Below are 21,609 nucleotides of genomic sequence, written 5' to 3'. Positions count from 1 at the left end.
CTCAGTGGTAGAGTACATGCTTACAGTGCACAAGGTTCTGGGTTCAATCTGGGTTCTTGGTTTAGTACCTCCACTGAAAATAATAATAATAATATATTAATAATAATTTTAAAGTACATAAATAAACCTAATTACTTCCCCCCAAAATTTAAATTTAAAAAAAATTTTTAAAAGGAAAAAATTTGCTTCAAAAAATTAGGAATTATCTGATCTTCCTTTATCCTCCTTCTCATTCTCAGTGTTATCACGTCACTCCTCTTTCTCCTAAGGTGGCAGTACTGTTTTCCCAAAGGTGGTGTGTCTTAGAGTAGAAATACCCATTTAATATATACCATTTGTTTGCAGAATAATTATTACTGATTACATTGAAATCCCAAGATTTTTTTTCATAGTAACTTTACATATTTATGTCACACATCTTGAAATCTGAGGCTCTTCTCATAAACTTTTTTAACTATGTGTCTGGAGCTCCTGAACAGTCCCTTAATTCCTGTCCATAAGATTGACAGAATTAACTAAATTCCTGTAACTTAAAAACTAACTTCTGACTTCTACATCCTAACAGGAAGGGCTGTATGTTTAGACAATAAGATAGTTATCAAAGTCAATCACAAAATTAAGCAATGAAAAGGATACAATCTATAGTACTAGTACTGAACTGACAGGATTAGGGATGGATGAAAATTAATCTTACAATGTACATATTCAGGGTTTGAGCTCAAATATGTTACAGTCTTGGGTGTAAAGTAGAAACAGGTCTATATTGTAGACTTTTTTTCTGCTTTTGTTTGCACATGTGCACCAAATGGAAGAGTGGATAAGAAAAGATCTCATGACCCTAAATATGTGTTCTTCCACAAGAGGAAGGAGCTGGCCTAACAAGGTCTTGATTTGGGTGCTGTGTCTATTTGTGTTCAAGTTTATTAATCATGTTGTCCAAACATTCTATATCCTTACTGATTTTTTGGTGCCTTGTTCTAGCTATTACTGAAAAAGGAATGTGAAAATCTTCCTCTATGATTATGGATTTGTCTATTTCTCCTTGTAATTCTGTTAATTTTGCTGTCATATTTTAAGGTCATGTTTATGGTGCATATGCAAATCTAGAAGCATTTTCTTTTCCAAGTGAATTGAATATTTTTAATTTTATGAAGTGACCTTCTATTTGTGGCAAAGATTTTGCCTTAAAGTTTATTTTTTCTATTCTTAACATTGCTACGGTGGCTTTCTTTTGGTTAGCACTTGCATGATATAACTTTACTTTCAACCTGTGTGTGTGTGTGTTTGTATATATGATATAACTTCCTCCACCCCTTTCCTTTCAACCTTTGCATATCCTTTATTTTCAGATGCACATCCATTTAGACTGGTGTCCATGGATAAATGCAATTGCTATTAGATTTGCCTTCCTAATGAGAAAAGGGTTTGCCAAATTAAACATTACTATTTCAGTAGAACACTTTTCTACAACTACCTTTGCCAAGTACTAATATAAGCAAGTGCTGGAAGAAAAATAAATGGAAACAGAAATTTGGATCCTTACCCAAACCAAATTAATTATGAGGTAGTAAATAATCAAAGATATATAGCCCACCTCCTAAACTCTGTTCCCCATAATTTCTCACAAGAGATTGCTATTTCCTAGGAGCATGTGTTGAAGACAGCCCCCTTGTCAGGGGGGCAGATTGGGGCCACCACTCTCCTCTTGAAGCACACGGACAGACGAAGAGCAATAACAGCACTGGAGACTAACCACACGGACTGCAACTTGGCCCAGTTAAAGAGACATTTGCCCTTTCCCCCAGCTCTTACTCATCCTAACACACCTAGAAGGAAGAGGGGATGAATGTTAAATAGTGTAACACCACTTCCTTTCTCCTTCCTAGGCCACCGGAGCTAGGGACAGATCTAGGCTGCCTGGAGGGTAGGTAATGAGGAGGAGGGCACTGAATCGAGTTTGAAATTGAAATTAAAATGTATTTAACACCAAATATCAGAATAAAAGCTGAAATACCAAAACGAAACTCTTTTAATCGCTGAAATTGGCTGAAAAGTTGTAGAATCTGGCCATAATAGGGATTTCACCATTGCACAGTTCAGGCACACTTCTTGGTGGTGGTTGTGGGGGAGACCATTTCATGTTTTTATCATGAATCTTCACACTGAGACTGGGAACCATTCTTTCTCTTTTGAGGTGATTTATTCTGTTATTTGTTGAACCTCATTTCCAAATGTTCAGAATGATGCTTCACTATAGACCCCAAATTTAGACACATTATATAAACTAATAGTACAAACTAATTCTACCAATGGTAAGAGGGATTAGGAAAGGCTTCACTAAGGGGATGATGCTTGAGCTGAGTCTTGGTTAATTGACTGGCTGAGACAGATCTCAAGATCTGGAAACAAATAGTAGGCATTCAATAAATATTTGCTGAATTAAGGAAAGAATGAATAAACACGATTTTCAAACATTTTTTTGAATTCTTAAGTATTTTTATTATGCACTAAAATAATTTTTCTGTGTAGGATTACTTGAAATATGATCATGTAAATATTTGGACTAAAAGTTATGAGAAGTCCCAGCTCCACCATTAATCTTTTGTGTAACCTGGTTAGATCATTCCTTGGAGCTTCACCTTGTGCATCTGACATCCTATGGCTTGCAATCATGACTCTAAAATCCAACAGAAAAGTAGATTCCATATACGAAAATTCTCTGTGCATGTCACCTTTAGTAACATACATATGACATAAAACAAGGGACAAATATAAAGGGTAACTATTTTTCAATAAAGCATGATCTAACATGTGCTCTATTTCTTTCTTCTGTAAAGTCCAATCTTCTAAATCACTGACCTCAAAAAAACATGTTATTTTCGGGAAACTGACAAAATTTAAGCAGATGATATTAACCTATTTCCATGTTTAATATATGCTTTGCCCTTTACTCTACTTTGAAACTTGCTATGTGGTCCATTATCTCTATTCTTACAATATTACAAATCTCATGGCACATAATACCTCATGTAGGCACCGAACATTGATAGGTTTTTTTTTTAAACTATACTTCGAAACTGTTCTAAATACACTACCCACCAGAGCTAAAGACCAGGGGGAAATCAAGATGGGATGTACAGGAATAATGAGTAAATCTATTATAGGAAGACCTCATTTCATTAGCTGAGACAATACAGGTAAACTGATTTGCATATTGCCTCGGAAGATGTGCTCGATACGTTAGCTAACGAATATTATACTTAAGAATCTCAGAGCTGACAAGAATTTTGAGATTTCACCCTAGAATGTCTATGCCTTCTCCATTAAATATTTTAAAAGTCTCATTTTCCTAATCGAGTAAAGATGATTAGTCACACAACCCTGTATAACGCAATTCAGTGTGGATACAAATAAAGATCAACAAAGCCCAAGTCTTAATCAGTCTGCTCTACTGCCTCCTCGGAGAAGGGACATGGCAAACAACCGACATGCAGAACCGTGAGGACAAACAGCTGTCCTGCCTTCACATTTAAAACTCCCCAGCCCTCAGCGCTCAGCCTGTCCACAGCTGGGCATTCCCTCTGACTCCTACTCCTCTGGCCCTAGTTCCCGTCATCCACCGGGCTCTGCCGTTCCTTCAGCCGAAATCCCGCGTGGCTAGGCTGGGCCGAAGTCTCGCGAGGGTGATACCGCTGCCCTGGTAACGAGTGTTGCGACTCTCGGTGAAGAACGTGGCTGTAGCCGCTAAACTGCCCGGACGGTACCAGTCGCTGGGCCCTAGGTATTGCGGGCCAAACGGCTGCTCTGGGCACGGGAGGGACGACTGGCCTGATCAGGGGACTCAGGGCAGGGTGAGGGGGCCGAGGGGGACAGTGAGGTGCCAAGAGGGAAAGTCCCTGCTGAAAAGGAGCGCGCCTCTGGAAATGCGCCCCTCCCCCCACGGCCGTGTCGCGAAGTGAGTGTGGGAGGAAGACTTTGCAGCCGGGAATTGTGGCTTCATCATCCTTCCCGCCTGGGAAGTCACTTTCCTGACCGCAGACCTGCCTGGTCGCGGCTGGCGTGGCCGCGCCAGCTGTTGCCTCTTGTGCTTCTGAGTGGAAGATCCTCGCGGAGCGCTCATTAGATCCACCTGTGTGTGTGGCTTTCCTGAAGCTCAGGTTTTACTCTGCAACAGGTCAGCACGTTGGTGGGCCTCTTAGGCGCATGTAAGGAAATGGAATCAAGTTTTATGCCAGTCTAGCCTTACGGATTTGGAGTTGTGATCCCCAGGCTGAAACTTAAGTCACTTACTACAGAAGGTGTTGCCCATAAGACAGACTTCTCTGTTGCATTGGTAGTTCATTGCTAAGGAGCTTGGGCTTTATTTTGTGTAGTCTTCGCTCGAAAATATACTTTTTTGCAGCAGGTGCATAAACCAGTAGATTCGAAATTAGTAAATTCCTTTGGTCTCTCAAAAAGAATAGAATCTTAACAAGGAATTTCTATTATTTCATTGTCCTTAATAACCATTTGAGAAGATATTTGCATGGGAGGGTTAATGGTCATTGTGAATGCAACCTTCTGAGAACAACTGGAATTCCACGAAGACTGAATATGATGGAATATTAGAACAGAGACAGTACCTACAGAGTTTTAACCAAGATATAAAAAGAAAAGTCTATTGTCATTTGAACTATTGGTCAAATGAAATTTAAGCGAAAAAAAATTACCTACATTGCTACAATTCACTGCGTGAATAACTGATTTTTATTTGATTCATGCTCTTTTTAATGCCTCAGGATTATTTTGAACTTGCTGTCGTGTGTGGTATTTAATTGTAAATATAGAATGTAAATGATTTGGGCTATGTACCCTGAAAATTCCTTTTTCAGTTAAATTATTTACTTGATTTGTCTTTTATTGTGATTTTCTTTCTGTCTTCTAAAAATGGAAAATGTCTTCAAATCTTTGAAATTAAAGGTTTAACTAGCTGTGCCCTAATTTACTTTCTAGAGAAGCCTGTTGTCACTGTTAATTAAATAAAATGGAATATATTTGAGGGTACACTCTTAATGTGTACTTAATAAGAAAATTGTCAAATAAGATCCTTACGAATTATTTTACAGCCTACCTACAAAATAAATTTCTAGCCAGATATTGGAAGAGATGTCAGAAGATTCAGAAAAGGAAGACTATTCAGACAGAACAATCAGTGACGAAGATGAATCAGTATGTTTTTCTCAACTTTACCTTAATTTGAGATAAAACTTGCTCTAAAATATAAATTCCTAGTAAAAATATTATAAATTCAATTGGATATAAAAATCAATTGGATGTTTAAATCACTTGTCACTGAAGTTGGGAAATAAATTGAAAGCCAAGCTTTTACTGTGTGCAGTATGCCCTGTCTGGAAAGAGAATCTATACTGATACTGCATTATTTTGATAAAATATCTTGGCTAAGATTCTTATGAGTTTTATTAAAATGTGAGTAATAGTTATTAGGATTTTATTTTTATAATTCATGTCCATTTATTTTCTTATATGTACTATTTCTATGTTACATCATGTGTATTGTAATATTGGAACCTCCAATGTTCTAAACCTACTAGGTGTGCCACTGTAATAGACTTAATGTGACATTGATGTAGCAAAGCAAAGTACACGGAGGAGGAAAAGAGGGGGAAGAAACAAACTGCAGTAGTTAAATGTATTTTGTCTGATTCCAGTACCACATTTCTAAGAAATTTCTGTCACATTTTAGTAAAGTATAAATTTTCTGTGTAAGTTAAGGTCCCAAAATAAACCCCCTAAATGATGCATAATCCTTTAATTCATGGCTTTCTGTGTTTCTTTTTTCTTTTTCTTTTTTTTTTTGGTTAATTTTATTCTTAATTTAAATTGTTTTCCCAAGTTTACCAAGAATCTTTATAAACTGTTCCTTCCCTACAGTCATGATTATGACTTTTCCCTGTGGAAAGAGAGAAGTGAAAGATTAAAACTTTGTTTCAGGATATTCACAGTGTCCCTGGGTGGTTTGAGACCAGTAGCCTACAGTAGTAATGCTTTAATTTTTTCATTTATTAAAGATTAAAGACATGCACTCAATTCTAAGTACTAAGATAGATGTAAAAAATTTCTGGATTGGGAAACTGTTGATTTTTAAAAAGTGAAATATTTTTAAACTGTCTTGTTTTAGGATGAGGATACCTTTATGAAATTTGTAAGTGAAGATATCCACCAGTGTGCACTTTTAACAGGTATGAAAGTATCCATATAGTCTCCCTTCTCTTTCTGATAAGACCTTAGGCAGATGAAAAATAAGAGAAAACTGGGAAAGTCAGATTGAATAATACAGGGAATTGTTATTCTCTTATTGGTAAGGAGAGAGAGATGTATTCACTTTTATAAGAATCTTTTGGAATGCAAACTTTTTTTTAAATTGAAACATAGTTGATTTACAATATTCTATTTCAAGTGTACAGTGAAGTGATTCAGTTATATATATATATTTTTTTTCAGGTTATTTTCCATTATAGATTATAACAAGATACTGAATATAATTCCCTCTGCTATTCAGTAAATCCTTGTTGCTTATCTATTTTATGTATACTAGACTGTATCTGTTAATCCCATACTCCAGTTTATCCCTCCCCCTTCCCTTTCCTCTGTAGTAACCATAAGTTTTTCTGTGTGAGTCTGTTTCTGTTTTTTATGTACATTCATTTGTATTCTTTTTTAGATTACACTGTAAGTGATTCATATAATACTTGTCTTTGTCTGACTTACTTTACTTAATATGATATTCTCTAAGTCCATCCATGTTGCTACAAATGGTGGTATTTCATTCTTTATAATGGCTGAGTAATATTCCATTATATATAAATATACCACATCTTCTTAAACCAGTTGTCTATTGATGGGCACTGGAATTGCTTCCATGTCTTGGCTATTGTAAGTAGTGCTGCTGTGAACATTGGGGTGCATGTATCTTGTCGAATTAGAGTTTTCATCTTTTCTGGATTGATGCCTGAGGATGGGATTGCAGAATCATATGGTAGCTCTACTTTTAGTTTTTAAAGGAACCTCCATACTGTTTTCCATAGTGTGTGTACCAGTTTACATCCCACCAACAGTATAGGAGGGTTCCCATTTCTCGACACACTCTCCAGCTTTTATTATTTATAGACTTTTCAATGATAGTCATTCTGACTGGTATGAGGTGATACCTCATTGTGGTTTTGATTTATATTTCTCTGATAGTTAATGATTTTGAACAACTTTTTATGTGCCTTTTGGCCATCTGTATATCTTATTTGGAAAAATAAAGTCTTCTACCCATTTTTTGTTTGTGTTTTTTGTTTTTTCAGTATTAAGTTGTATGAGCTGTTTGCATATTTTGGCTATTAACCCCTTCTAGGTTGCATAGTTTGCAAACATTTTCTCCCATTTTGTAGATTGTCTTTTCACTTTGTTGATGGTTTCCTTTCCTCTGCAAAAGCTTTTAAGTATCATTGGGTCCCATTTATTTATTTTTGCTTTTATTACTTTTGCCTAAGAAAATATTGCTACAATTTATGTCCCAGAATGTTTTGTCTGTGTTCTCTTTCAGGAGTTTTATGGTGTCATGTCTTATATATAGGTCTTTAAACCATTTTGAGTTTATTTTTGTATATGGTGTGAGACAGTATTCCAATTTCATTAATTACATGTAGCCAGCTATCTTTCTACTTGTTGAAGAGACTATCTTTTCTTCATTGTGTATTCTTGCCTTCTTTGTCAAATATTAATTGACCATAGGTGTGTGGGTTTATTTCTGGGCTCTCTGTTCTATTCCATTGATTTGTATGTCTGTTTTTGTGCCACTGCCATGCTGTTTTGATTATTATAGCTTTGTAGTATAGCCTGAAGTGTGAAAGTATTATGCCTCCAGCTTGGTTCTTTTTCCTCAGGATTGCTTTGGCAATTCTGGGTCTTTTGTGTTTCCATATAAATTTTAGGATTATTTATACTAGTTCTGTAAAAAAATGTCATGGGTATTTTTATAGGGATTACATTAAATGTATAGATTGCTTTAGTAGTATGACCATTTTAACAATATTAATACTTCCAATCCAAGAGCATGGGATATCTGTCCATTTCTTTGAATCATCTTCAATTTCCTTTATCAGTGTTTTTTTTATAATTTTCAGTATATAAATCTTTTACTTGCTTGCTTAAGTTTATTCCTAGGTGTTTTTTCTGTTTTGATGCAATTTTATATTGCATTGTTTTTATACATTCTGATCTTTCATTATTAGCGTAAAGAAATGCAACATATTTCTGTATATTAATCTTGTATCCTGCTACCCTGGCTGAATTCATTTATTAATTCTGATAGTTTTTTAATGGAGACTTTAGGTTTCTCTACATAGAGTATCATGTCATCTGCAAATAGTGAGTTTTGCCTCTTCCCTTCCAATTTAGAAATACCTTTTATTTCTTTTTCTTCTCTGATTGCTGTGGCCAGGACTTTGTTGAATAGAAGTGGTGAGAGTAGGCATCCTTATCTTGTTTCTGAATTTAGCAGGAAGGCTTTCAGTTTTTCACCGCTGAGTTTTATGTTGTCTCTGGATTTGACATAAATGGCTTTTACCATGTTGAGATAAGTTCTTCTGTACTTCTGTTAATGTTGTGTACCACATTGACTGATTTGCATATGTTGAACCATCCTTGCAACTCTGGAATGAATCCAACTTGATCATGGTGTATAATCCTTTTTAGATGTTACCGGATTTGATTTACTAAAATATTTTGTTGAGGAGTTTTGCATCTATATTCATCAAAGATATTGGCCTATAATTTTCCTTTTTTGTAGGGTTCTTGCCTATTTGGGGTATCAGGGTGATAAAGGCTTCATAGAATGAATTTGGGAGTGTTCCCTCTACTTCAGTTTTTTAGAATAGTTTGAAAAGGATAGGTATAAGTTCTTTATATATACCATAGAATTCCCCAGGGAAGCTGTTCAATCTTGGACTTTATTTGCAGGAAGTTTTTTTTATTACAGATTCTATATCACTTCTAGTAATTGGTCTGTTTTAAATTATCTGTTTCTTCTTGACTAAGTTTTGGCAGCCTATGTGTTTCTAGAAACTTGTCCATTTCTAGTAGGTTGTCCAATTTGTTGACATATAATTCTTCATAGTATTCTCTTACAGCTTTTGTATTTCTGTGGTATCAGTTGTTATTTCTCCTTTTTCATTTCTTATTTTATTTAATTGGGTCCTCTCTCTTTTCTTCTTGGTAAGACTGGCTAGAGGTTTGTCAATTTTGTTTATCTTTTCAAAATATCAGCTTTTGGTTTTTTATCTTTTGCTTTTTTTAAATCTGTTTTATTTCCTCCCTGATCTTTAATTTCCTTATTTCTGCTGACATTCAGTTTGGTTTGTTCTTTTTTTAGTTCTTTTAAGTGGTAGATTAGGTGTTTATTTGAGATTTTCCTTGTTTCTTGAGGAAAGCCTATATAGCTGTGATCTTCCCTTTTAGAATCCTTTTGCTGTATCACATAGATTTTGTAAGGTTGTGTTTTCATTTTCATTTGTCCTGGGGTATTTTCTGATTTCATATTTGATTTCATCATTCATTCATTAGCTTTTTAGTACCATGTTGGTTTTCGTGTGTTCATTCTTTTCCCATTTCCTTTCTGTGGTTGATTTCTAGTTTCATATCATTGTGGTCAGAAAAGATGCTTGAGATAATATCTGCCCTCTTAAATTTGTTGAGGCTTGTTTTGTGACCTGTATGTGGTTTATCCTAGAAATCATTCCATGTGTGCTTGAAAAGAATGTGTATTCTGGGTTGGGGGGGTTGTTTGTTTCTTGTTTTTTTTGTTTTGTTTTGTTTTGTTTTGTTTTGTTTTTGATGTAGTATCTTGTAGATGTCAATTAAGTCCAACTGGTCTGTTGTGTCATTTGGGACCTCTATTGCCTTACTGATTTTCTGTCTGGAAGATCTATCTATTAATGTTAGCAGGATGTTAAAAGTCTCCTATTACTGTTGTATTCTTGTCAAACTCTCCTTTTATATCTGTTAGTATTTGTTTTATATATTTAGGTGTTCCTACATTGGGTGCATGTATGTTAATGAGTATAAAATATCCTCTTGTATTGCGCCTTTATCATTATATAATATTTCTTCTTTGTCTTTCTTTGAGGCCTTTGTTTTAAAGGCTATTTTGTCTGATATGAGCATTGCTACCTCCACGTTCTTGTCATTTCCATTTGCATGAAAAATCCTTCTTCTTCCCCTCACTTTAAATCTGTGTGTGTCTTTTGCCCTAAAATGGGTCTCTTGTAGGCAGCGTATTGTAGGTTCTTATTTTTTTAATCTAATCTGCCTCTCTATGTCTTTTGATGGGAGCATTTAGCCCACTGGCATTTAAAGTAATTACTGATAGGTATGTACTTTTTCCCTTTTAAACCTTGTTTTCTAGTTAATTTTGTAGTTCTTTGTTCATTTCTTCTTTTTGTTTTTTCTTTAGTGGTTTGATGGTTTTCTTTTATATTATGCTTGGATTCCTTTCTTTTTGATTTTTGTGTGTGTGTGTGAATATGTTTTTGATTTGTGGTTACTTTGGTTTTCAAGTATGTTAACCTGCAACTATATCTACTTGCTTTAGAACTGATAGTCATACAACTTCAAACACATTCTAAAAGATCTACATTTTTATACTACCCACCACCCCACATTTTGTGATTTTGATGTCCTATTTTATATTTTCACGCTTATCCTTTTACTGTTAATTGTAGTTATAATCGCTTTTACAAATTTTTTATTATTTTTTAATCTATGTACTGGCTTATTTCAGTGATCTTCAATCCTTTTATATATTTGCCTCTCCTACTGTGATTTTCCCTTTCCTATAGATACTTGCTTCTTTTCTATTTAGAGAGAACATTTAATATTTATTTTAGGTATATGTGATATTTCTGTATTCTTCTATTTTTTGCTTGTCTGAGAAATTCTTTCTCTCACCTTCTATTCTAAATGATAATTTTGCTGGGTAGAGTATCCCAGGATGCAGGTTTTTCCCTTTCAGGACTTTGAGTATATCTTCCACTCCCTTCTGACTTGCAGAGTTTCTGCAGAGAAATCAGCTGGTAGCCTTATGGAGGTTCCCTTGTGACTCTGTTTTTTCCTTGCTGCCTTTAGAATCCTTTAACTTTTGCCATTTTAATTATGATATGTCTTGGTGTAAGTCACTTTGGGTTCGTCTTGCTTGGGATCCTCTGTCATTCCTGTACCTGTATATCTGTTTCCTTCTTTAGATTTCAGGAAGTTTTCAGCCATAATTTCTTCAAATACATTTTCAATCCCCTTTTCTCTCTTGTTTCCATTTGGAACCCCTATTATGTGTAGGTTGGCATGCTTCATATTATCCCATAGATCTTGTATGTTGCTTTCATTTTTTTCATTTGCCTTTCTGTCTGCTGTTCTGAGTGATTTCCATTATTCTGTTTTCAAGATCACATATTCATTCTTCTCTGTCATTTAGACTGTTAGTTATTGCTTCTTCATTATTTTTTATCTTGGCAATTGAATTATCTCCTTTTGATTGGTTTCTCTTTATAGTTTCCAGCTCCTTGTTGTAGTGATTTGCACTTCTATTGATAATCTTTCTCAATTTCTTTAGCATTTTTATTACCTCCTTCTTGAACTTGGAGTCTGTTTCATTATTCTTTCAGGGGATTTTGTCCTTTCAATGGAGTAGTTCCTCTGCTTTTTCATTTTAATTAACTTTCTCTAAAGTCTCTGAATTTAGGAAAAAGTTACCTACTGTGGTCTTGAGGGGATGTTTTTATGTGGGAGTGTCCCTGTGTAGACTGTGTGTGTCCAGTATTTTTGGTGGGAGTGCTGGCTTTGGTGTGGATGCCATGTCTTTCTTCAGAATGTGCTGACTGTTACCCCTTGATAGGGGGTGTGATTGGTGGTGTAGTGTCTAGAGCCTGTGCTTTATGTTAGGTGAGCCTTCTTTGCTCCATGGTTATCACCACCCTGTCAGTTGTGAGGTCTGCTCCTCGGTTTTTGGAGTAGAAGTCCCAGAGGTTGGGTTCAGTAAGGCTCTGTTGTCCTTAAGTGCCTGCTCTGTCCCAAAGGAGGTGACAGCTGAAGCAGGTGAGGCCCGTGTGGTCACAACAAACTTAAGCACCACCTGTGTAGGTTTCTGTGGTTCTGCCCAGAAGTAGCCCAAGGTTACATCCCTTTCTCTGTTGTGTTTGTCCCAGATCTAGTGCAGAGCTGTGGTAAGGAGTAGAATGGGGTGAGGATTGGGGCATTGTGCCTGCAGGAATTGAGGTGGCTGTGTTGCTGCCTGGGATGTGGGCTATCTCTGTGGCTGACTTCTCCCAGGACCCTTCTGCCCCAGATCTGGTGCTGAGCTGCAATGTGGAGTGGGCGGAGCCGGCTTGCTCTTGCTAGGAAACGAAGTGCTGTATACTCTTGGCCAGCGCCTGTCTGCCAGAGATTCAGCATTTAGCTGCTGCATGTTCTTGTGGCACTGCCTGGTGTGTATGCTGACAGTGGTTGCCACAGCTCTGAGGAGATCACACGCTAGGCACCCTGGTCTGTTTCTGTGTACTTAGGCTGAATCTTTGTCCTGATCTAATTGCAGGCTGTGGTGTGCAGTGAACGGGGACAGGGCATCCACCCCTTTGGATTGGGAAGTGCAGCAAGGCGGCAGCTGCTAGTACAAGGCTCTCTCCGCCCTGATTGTAAGCAAGCCAGCACGAGTGCACTCCTCACAGGGTCTAGGCTTCTCCAGCCCTTCTGTTTGTCTCAGGGATTTCCCAGCAGGCAAGGGGGCTTGTTTCCTCTCTACAGGACTCCAGGTCTGGGATGCCCAGATTGTGAGTCTGTCTGTTCCCTCCCCAGAGTGAGGGTCTGCATTGTGGACCTTCTCTTCCTTATAGATCCCTCTTAGGGGCACAGGTCCCACCCGATGCCTTTCTTTCCTGTCCTACCCGGATACATGGAGATCTTTCTTGCAGTTTTAGTTGTATAGGAGATATTCTGCCAGTTTCCAGTTAGTTTTCTGTGAGAATTGTTTCACACGTAGATGTCTTTTTGATGTATTTGTCAGGGGAAGTGAACTCCACGTCCTCCTACTTCATCATCTTGGTCCTCCCCTGAACTTTAGACTTTTGAGTTTTGCTTTAAGTTGATTTTTAATGAAACTAAATGAAAGTGGTCATTAGAAAAGACTTCACTTAACATAAGGATTTACCTTGACATTTCTTTAAGTAGCTCTTTAAACACATTTACAGTATGACTCAAGTTTTAATGGACACAATGTTTTAGAAGTACTTGTTTTTTTTAATTTAAGTATAGTCAGGTTACAGTGTTGTCAATTTGTGTACAGCATACTAGTTTAGTCTAGAAGTACATCTTTATTTAAATGAAGAATGCCTTAATAAAGAGTTTCCTTAATAAAGTCATTCATATGCAAATGCATGTGTATATGGCCATCTTGATGTATACCTGATTTTTAAAATTTTATATATTTCGAGTACTTTCAAATGCACATTAAAATATTTCTTCTAAATATTCATATATCTACCACAGATATTCTGTAATTGGAGATGGAATTTCTATCTTTTTGTTTTTTAGCACCATTCTAAAACAAGTCTTTACTTTTGAGATAACCACTATTCTCAGTTTTATGTGTATCCTAGACCTTTTTTTTTTTTTTGCATTTGTACTCAAACCTATACCCATATTCATAGAAAATTTGTAGTGTAGACTTCTTCCCCTACTTTTTTCTTTTTAAAATTTTGCCTATCTGTTGGAAGAAAGGAGTAACTCACTATTTTAACTAACATTTCCTTGGTTGCTAAAGAAATTGAGAATTATTTCATATGCTTGTCTATTTATATACTGCCTGGTAATGATTGCCCACTCATAGAAGTCTTTTTTTAACTTTGTTTACGTTACATCCATTGTTTAGAATTATTTTGATGTTAAGTTTATCATTATTCATTTGTGGCTCTTGATTTTTATATCTGTTTAAGCTACAAAGACCTTCCCTACACCAGGGTCATCAATATAATCGTCCCAATTTCCTTTAATTTTATCTACTTACTTGAATTTTGGTATTTAATTTAAGAATAGTATGATATGGATCTAATTTTATTTTCTAATTCATAAATACCTCCCTTGCCACTTTTGAGCTATACTGTAAATTAGACAAAATGTGGTCTTTTCACATAATGGAATACTAGATGACTTTTAACTGTTGAATAAATGGCTCTATATAAAAATCCTTATAAGTAATAATCCTTAAAAGTAGAAAGGAAGGTAATATTATTCCTTATTTATATATAGAAAGGTTTATGTTCAAAGAGGCTGCATTGGCCAACCAAAGTCATATAGAAACAAAGTGGTAGAATAGAACTGAATTTGTCTGACTCATCATCTAATTGCTGTATCTGCTATTGTACAAAAAGTAGTGAAGAATTATCTAGCTAAAAATCCACATTTCAGAGGTGACAGAGCAAGAGGAGTCAGTGAGACAAAATGGAGAAGTGATTATGTGAAAGGTAGAAACAGCGTTCACTAGCAACCTTTGAGAATATAGTTCCAGCAGGTGGTGAGGAATTATGGTTAGTGAGTGTCATTTAACGCATTAGACAAATAGTTGCCAGTATGATTAAGTTTTAAGACTCAGCAATAGACAGTTTGCTAGAAAAGCTGCGAGAAACAAATGTCACTGGAGTAGCATTGAGAACTTAACATAAATTAGCAGGGAGGTAGGTGTAGCTCAGTGGTAGAGCACATGCTCAGCATGCATGAGGTCCTGGGTTCAATCCCCAGTATCACCTCTAAAAAATAAATAAGTAAGTAAAACTAATTACCCCCTGCAAAAAAAAAAATTAAAATAAAAAATGTAAAAATAAATTTAAAAAATTTTTGAAACACTGAATTTTAAAAAAAAACATAAATTAACAATACATGAGATCAATAGCTATTTTCTAGCTATTGTGAAAATTGTGACAAAATTTCATTAGTACTTTTTATTTTTGAAATGCCATGAAATATAAAATATTTTTAAAATATCCACAAATGTTCACAAATCAATGGCTTTAGAGGGAAAAAATAAACTATATTAAAAAATGATAGGAATTGGGGTTTTCCTTCTTGTCACTCATGATCGTGTTTGAATCCTTTTTCAGCCGACTCTATTAGTGACCCATTTTTCCCCCGGACCACACAGATACTATTGGAATATCAGCTAGGAAGGTGGGTGCCACGTCTTCGTAAACCACGAGATTTATATGGTGTCTCTTCTTCTGGTCCGCTGAGCCCAACACGGTGGCCTTACCACTGTGAAGTCATTGATGAAAAAGTCCAGCATATTGGTATGTTCTTAACAGTTTGGGGGATTCAAACATTGGCAGACTTATTTTGCCAATCTTGATTTTAAAGAGGATACTCATGGTATTAGAACTGTGCATTCCAACAGAAACATAACATGATTATATATATGATATATATATATATAATTTAAAATTTTCTAGTAGCCACATTTAAAATGGCTAAAAAACACCAAGTGATAATGATTTCAAAAATATATTTTATGTAATCCAAATATATTCAAAATATTTTACATCATTTTTTTAATACAAGGTTGTCAAAATATGGTGTGCATTTATACTTACATTTCAATTCCAGTTTCTCCACATCCTTGCCAACACTTGTCTTTTGTTTCTTGGATAGTAGTCATCCTAATAAGTGTGAGATGATATCTCACTGTGGCTTTGAGTTATATCTCCCTGAATATTAGTGTGGTTGACAGTGCAATCTGTATTGAAATTCCAATGGCATTTTTTCTAGAAATAGAAAAACAACTCTAAATTCAGATGGAACCACAAAAGGCCACAAATAGCCATATCAGTCTTGAGAAAGAAGAACAAAGCTGAGGCATTGCACTTTCTGATTTCAAAATATATTACAAAGCCACAGTAACCAAAACAATATGGTACTGGCATAAAGACAGGCATACAGGCCTATGTAACAGAATAGAGAGTCCAGAAATAAATCCATTCATGTATGATCAACTGGCCTTTGACAAGAATGCCAAGAATACACACTAGGGGAAAGATGTTGAGAAAATTGGACGATATGCAATACACAAAAGGATGAAATTGGAACTTTATCTTATACAAAAAAATCAACTCACAACAGATTAAAGACAAACATTAAGACCTGAAACTGTAAAACTCCTGGAAGAAAACAAAGGGAGAGCTTCATGACATTGTTCTTGGCAATGATATCATGGATGTGACACCAAAAGCACAGGGAACAAAAGCAAAAAGAGACACGTGGGACTACTTCAGATTAAAAAGCTTCTGCACGCAAAGGAAACAAGACAGTGAAAAGGCAGCCTATGGAATGGGAAAAATATTTGCAAAACATATTTGATAGGAGTTCATCTCTAAAATACATAAATTTCTATAAACAAATAGCAAAAAACGAATAACCAGATTTTAAAATGGGCTTAAAAACTTGAATAGACATTTCTCTAAAGAAGACATACAAATGTCCAACAGGTATATTTATTGACTTTTTATATGAACTGTTTGATAACTTTACCCATTTTGTTATTGATTGCATTTTTTGTGTTCTTGATCTATAAAATGCTCTCTATATATTCAGGAGATGGGCTTACTATGTCATCTATGTTGCATACTTCTTTTTCTTAGTCATTTACCTTTCATCTTTATCATTCAGAAGTTTTTGATTTTTATGTAATCAGTGTATGTACCATTTTTCTATGACTTCTGGGTTTTATAATTCTCATGTTTCTCTTAACATTTTTCAGGTTGTATTTTTTGTGATTAATTTTTTTATTCATCAGGAATCCATTTTGATGCAAGAAGTGAGCTCCCGATCTAGTTCTGTTAACTCTAGCCAGTTGTGCCAACAAAATTAATCAACAATTTATCTGCTGATTGGAAATGCCACAGTTATTATATACTAAACTCCTAGGTCTGATTTTGAATTGTATTCTATTCCATTAACTTGTCTATTCATATGATGGCATGAAATCTTTATTACTGAAGCTTTAAAACTGTAAATTTATGTGGTAAACCTAGTTCCCCATCATTACTTTTTTCTTTTTCTTTAATTTTCCAATTTCTTGGCTACTTTTGCCTTACCTGTATTTCTATATGGAATTTTTTAAAAGCTTTCCTAGTTATCCCAAAATTAATATTGGTAACTTTGTGATCACATTACGTTTATAGATTAATTTAAGGAAGAGTGACAGCCTTACAATATTGCGTCTACCTATCCAAGAACAAGGTATGTCTCACTGTTTATTCTAATTTTCCTTTATCTCCCTTTATAGTTTTAAATTTTTTCCTGCACCTTTTCTAAGTTGTATTGTTAGGTATTTGGTTTTGTTGCTCTTTTAAATAGACTCTTTATTACATATTATTTTCTAACTTGTTTTGTAAAAGAAAATTAACTTTTGTGTACTTATTTTGAAACTATCCACCTCTTGTTTCTGATTTTTGAATTATTATGTATGTGCCAGATACACAGTTACATCATCTAGCAGTAATGTAATTAAATCTTTTCATTTCCAGTTTTTATATTTCATACTTTTTTTTTTCTTGACTGAATGCATTGACTGGTACTTTGAAAAAACACATAATAATTTTACATTCATCTTGTTCCTTATTTTAATGGGAATGCTTGTAGTGTTTTCCCTCTTAGCAAACTATAAACTGGTTTAAAATAAACTTCCTTTTGATCCTATCAAGGAGTATCCATTTATTCTTATATTATTAAACTTTACCAGGAATAATTAACTAAATTTTATTAAATGCTTTTTCAGCATCTCTTGGAAGAAAGAGTCATAATGTTCTCAGCTAGTGTGCTTGGTGAATTATGCTAGTAGGTTCCTTAATACTGAACCAGTAGTATATTATTGGAATAAACAGTTAATTGTTATGTATTATTTTTAGTGTGCTGCTGAATTCTGTTTGCCAGTATTTTATATAGTATTTTCCTTTAATATTCATAAATAAGATAAATGCGTAATTTTCTAACTTTTGTACTTTTTAAGGTTTTGTTATAAATATTACTCAAAATTCTTTCTCTTTCTCCATGTACTAGAATAATTTCAGTAATACGGCAATTAGCTGTTCTTTTAAGTTTAATAGAATTCTCCTAAAACTATCTGAGCATACTTGTTATTGTTGTTTTAGAGTTACAAAGAATATTTTTATTGTAAAACTTATGTTTCTTCTTTGTTAGTTTAGATTTTTCTGTCTATTCCAGGGACAGTTTTGGTTATTTGTATTTTTCTAGAAAAATAATGCTTTTCATGAAGAATTTTTGATTTATTTACATAGCCGTAGGCAAAGAATTCTCTTGTAATTGTTTTAATTTCCTTGGGATTTATCTTGTTAGTTTCATCCAAGAATCAATGTTTAAATGTATATTTATTAGTTCTATTGTACTATTTCCTAATTCATTAATTTATTATTTTGTATTCATCTAATTCATTTAGGTTTATTTTGTTCTTTATTTAACCCCTTGTTCTGTATTTACCTTCTTGTTTCCTAATATTTTATTATGAAAATTTCAAAGATAGAAATTGAAAGGCTAGAGAAACATTCAAAACCCACCAACTAGATTCTTTTTATGAATAATTTACCATATTTCTTTATCATATACGTAGCTAACTATCCATCCTTCTCTCTATCCATCATACCATCTTAGATTTTTAATTTATTTCAAGTAAGTTGTAGAATTCTAACATTTCACCTCTAAAATTCAGCATTTGTGATTCTTTTTTATTTTTGAGATAAATTCTACATTCAATGAAATGTGCAAATCTAAGTGTATCAGTCAGTGAATTTTAACAAATGCATAATCTGTGTAATCCAAACCCCTACCACAGTATACATTCTCACTACAATCACTGAAAAAATACAAATACTCAGGTGTCAATTTAAAAAAACATCTACAAGACTTGTATGCTTAAAATTACACAATGCTAAAGAAAGAAATCAAAGATCTAAATAAATCAAGAAATATAACGTGTTCACTGATTGGAAAACTCAATCTAATAAAGGTGTCAGTTCTCCGCAAATTGATATACAGGTTCCAGGCAATTCCTATCAAGATTATACTGTCAATCCAAACAAGATTATTTTAAAATTTATGTGGAAAGGTAAGAGAACTAGAATAGCTAAAACAATTTTGAAAAGAAGCATAAAGTGGGAGCAATAAGCCTATCCAATTTCAAGACCTTTTATGTAGCTACAGTAGTCAAGGCCCTGTTATATTAGTGGAGGGATCTATGTATACATAAATCAGTGGAACAGAATAGAGAACCCTGAAACAAAGCCACACAAATATGCCCAAGTGATTTTTGACAAAGGTGCAAAAGCAATTCAGTGGAGGAAAGTTAGCATTTTCAACAAATGTTTGAACATCCATAGGCAAAAAAGAAAATAAAATGAACTTCAATCTAACACTTTATACAAAAAAAATTAATTCAAAATGGATCACAGGCTTAAATGTAAAATATAAAACTATAAAACTTTTTAAAATAGAAAATCTTCACAATCTAGAACAAGGCAAAGATCAATAAGAAAAATCAGTTTTCAAGAGTGGCAAAACTATGCAATAATGAAAAAATAGTCCTTTCAACAAATGGTGCTGGAACAACTGGATAGGTGATCACTTGCAATGTGAATAAAGTTTGACCCTTACCTCACACCGTATAAAAAATTAACTCAAAATGAATCAAGACCTAAATGTAATAGCCAAAACTGTAAAGCTTTTAGAAAAAAACATAGAGCTAAATCTTCATGATCTTGATTTTGGCAGTGGATTCTAAACTATAACACCCAAAGTATAAGCCACAAAAACAACAATAAAAATGAATAAATTGGATTTTATCAAAATTTAAAACCTTTGTGCTACAAAGGAAACTATCAAAATGAAAATACAACTCGAATAATGGGAGAAAATATTTTCAAATTATCTGATAAATGACTTGTATTGAGAATATACGGAACTCATAACTCACAATTAAAGGATAACCTATTTTAAAAGTAGCAAGGGCTCTGAATAGACATTTCTCTGAAGAAGATAATCACATGGTCAATAAACACATGAAAAGGTGGTCATCATCTTTAGTCACCAGGGCAATGCAGATTAATACCACAGTGAGATACCACGTTACACCCACTAGGCTGATTAGAACCAGAATCAGATAACAAGTGTTGATGAGGATGTAGAGAAATTAGAATCCTCAAATCTTGTAGCCACTTTGGAAAACAGTTTGGCACTTCTCTAGGAAGTTCATCATAGAGTTACCATTTGACTCAGCAGTTCCATTCCTAGGCATATACCTAAAAAAATGAAAACATATGTCCCGAAAAAAGTACCTGAGTGTTAATAATGCCAACATTATTCATAATAGTCAGAGGTGGAAACAACCCAGGTGTCTATTCTGTACTCGTTCTCAAGGGCAGATATTTAGTTTTATATATCAAGATGTTAGAAAATGGCAAATAGCTGAAATACCCAAAATTTTCAGAATGGATGCTATATTATCAGTTCATGATTAATTTTGGTTTGATTTGATTAAATTTTCAGCTACTGAGAGTCTTTTAAATTTTAATTTGCTTTATTGCTTATTATCTGCTTATTTGGTTGTGTGATGTTCACTTAACCCTACAATGTTCAGTGATGTGTATTTGCATCAGTAGTCTAGTCTGTGCCTTTTCTGTAGCTAGACTTGACCCCTATGCATTGTGTCAGATACAGCTCTGTTGCTAAAACAGTTATACATATCATCCCCACAGTGTGTTCATCCAGTGATACTTGTTTCTTATCACCAAGTTTTTTTTCTTAATTGTTTCAGTGAACGTATTTGGGATCATAGAGGCTGGCTCCTTCTATTAGAGCATATTTATACCCAGAGCCAAGCATAGTCTGACATACATCAGCCAGTAATAAAAGAGAAGTAGGAGAGTGAGTCACCACCAAATTCTTGTCCACTAAAAAGTGGGAACAACTTAGGGCAGTTGGGCTATGAAGTCATTTTTTTCCCAATCAGATAGATCATGGTCTACAGTTTGGTCCTGAAAAGAATGAAGAGTAGGAAGGCTGGTATAGGTAAAGAAGAAGGTGAGCTCCTTCCTATGGGGAGACAAAAGAAACCTGAACTATGTATATTAGCTTAGCAAACAACCATTATTAAGGAGGAGGCTGAAGATGCAGGGAAAGGGAGAATAAAAGGTGGAGCAAGATCCCCAGAGGTAGGTTAGAAAGGGATCAAGCACCCAGGAGAAATAGAAACTTTGGTATATATGATGACACAATGTGATGATGACACAAAATAACCATGAGCCAAAATAACTATGATGACATAAGATAACCATGAACTACTCACTACAATAATTTGGAACCAGGGTGCAAATGAAGTGTTAGGGGTTTTGTTAAAGTGTGACAATGCTCATTGTTACTTCCAGTAAACCCTTGGTAAAATCTAGCCTTTCATAAAACACTAAAATTTTAGCCTAGATCTACCAGTGAATAATTTGAAAATATACAGTAAATTTTTCCTGT

The 21,609-nt window shown here is 34.6% G+C and overlaps 1 protein-coding gene across 6 annotated transcripts in view; it reads left to right on the top strand.

Moving 5' to 3' along the window:
* The first annotated feature begins 3,645 nt into the window (after positions 1-3,645).
* AGBL3 (AGBL carboxypeptidase 3) overlaps positions 3,646-21,609 on the top strand; it is an 85,095-nt gene continuing 67,131 nt past the window's right edge. For 3 of the 6 annotated variants that reach the window (XR_004137935.2, XM_031455409.2, XM_064487344.1), the window contains exons 1-3: positions 3,646-5,208; positions 6,179-6,239; positions 15,186-15,371. Coding sequence is in view for 2 of the 6 variants with exons in the window: in XM_031455409.2 (XP_031311269.2) it covers positions 5,146-5,208; positions 6,179-6,239; positions 15,186-15,371 (310 nt within the window). In the remaining 4 variants the exon portion in view is untranslated. Of the gene's footprint in view, positions 5,209-6,178; positions 6,240-15,185; positions 15,372-17,258; positions 17,317-21,609 lie in introns of all 6 variants that reach the window. The other 3 variants (XR_010381587.1, XR_010381586.1, XR_004137936.2) reach the window with 3 other exon arrangements.

The sequence above is a fragment of the Camelus dromedarius genome, chromosome 7 (genome assembly GCF_036321535.1).
Source record: "Camelus dromedarius isolate mCamDro1 chromosome 7, mCamDro1.pat, whole genome shotgun sequence".
Lineage (NCBI taxonomy): Eukaryota > Metazoa > Chordata > Mammalia > Artiodactyla > Camelidae > Camelus > Camelus dromedarius.
Note: the sequence above shows the minus strand (reverse complement) of the source record. Positions and strands in the feature narration are given on the sequence as shown.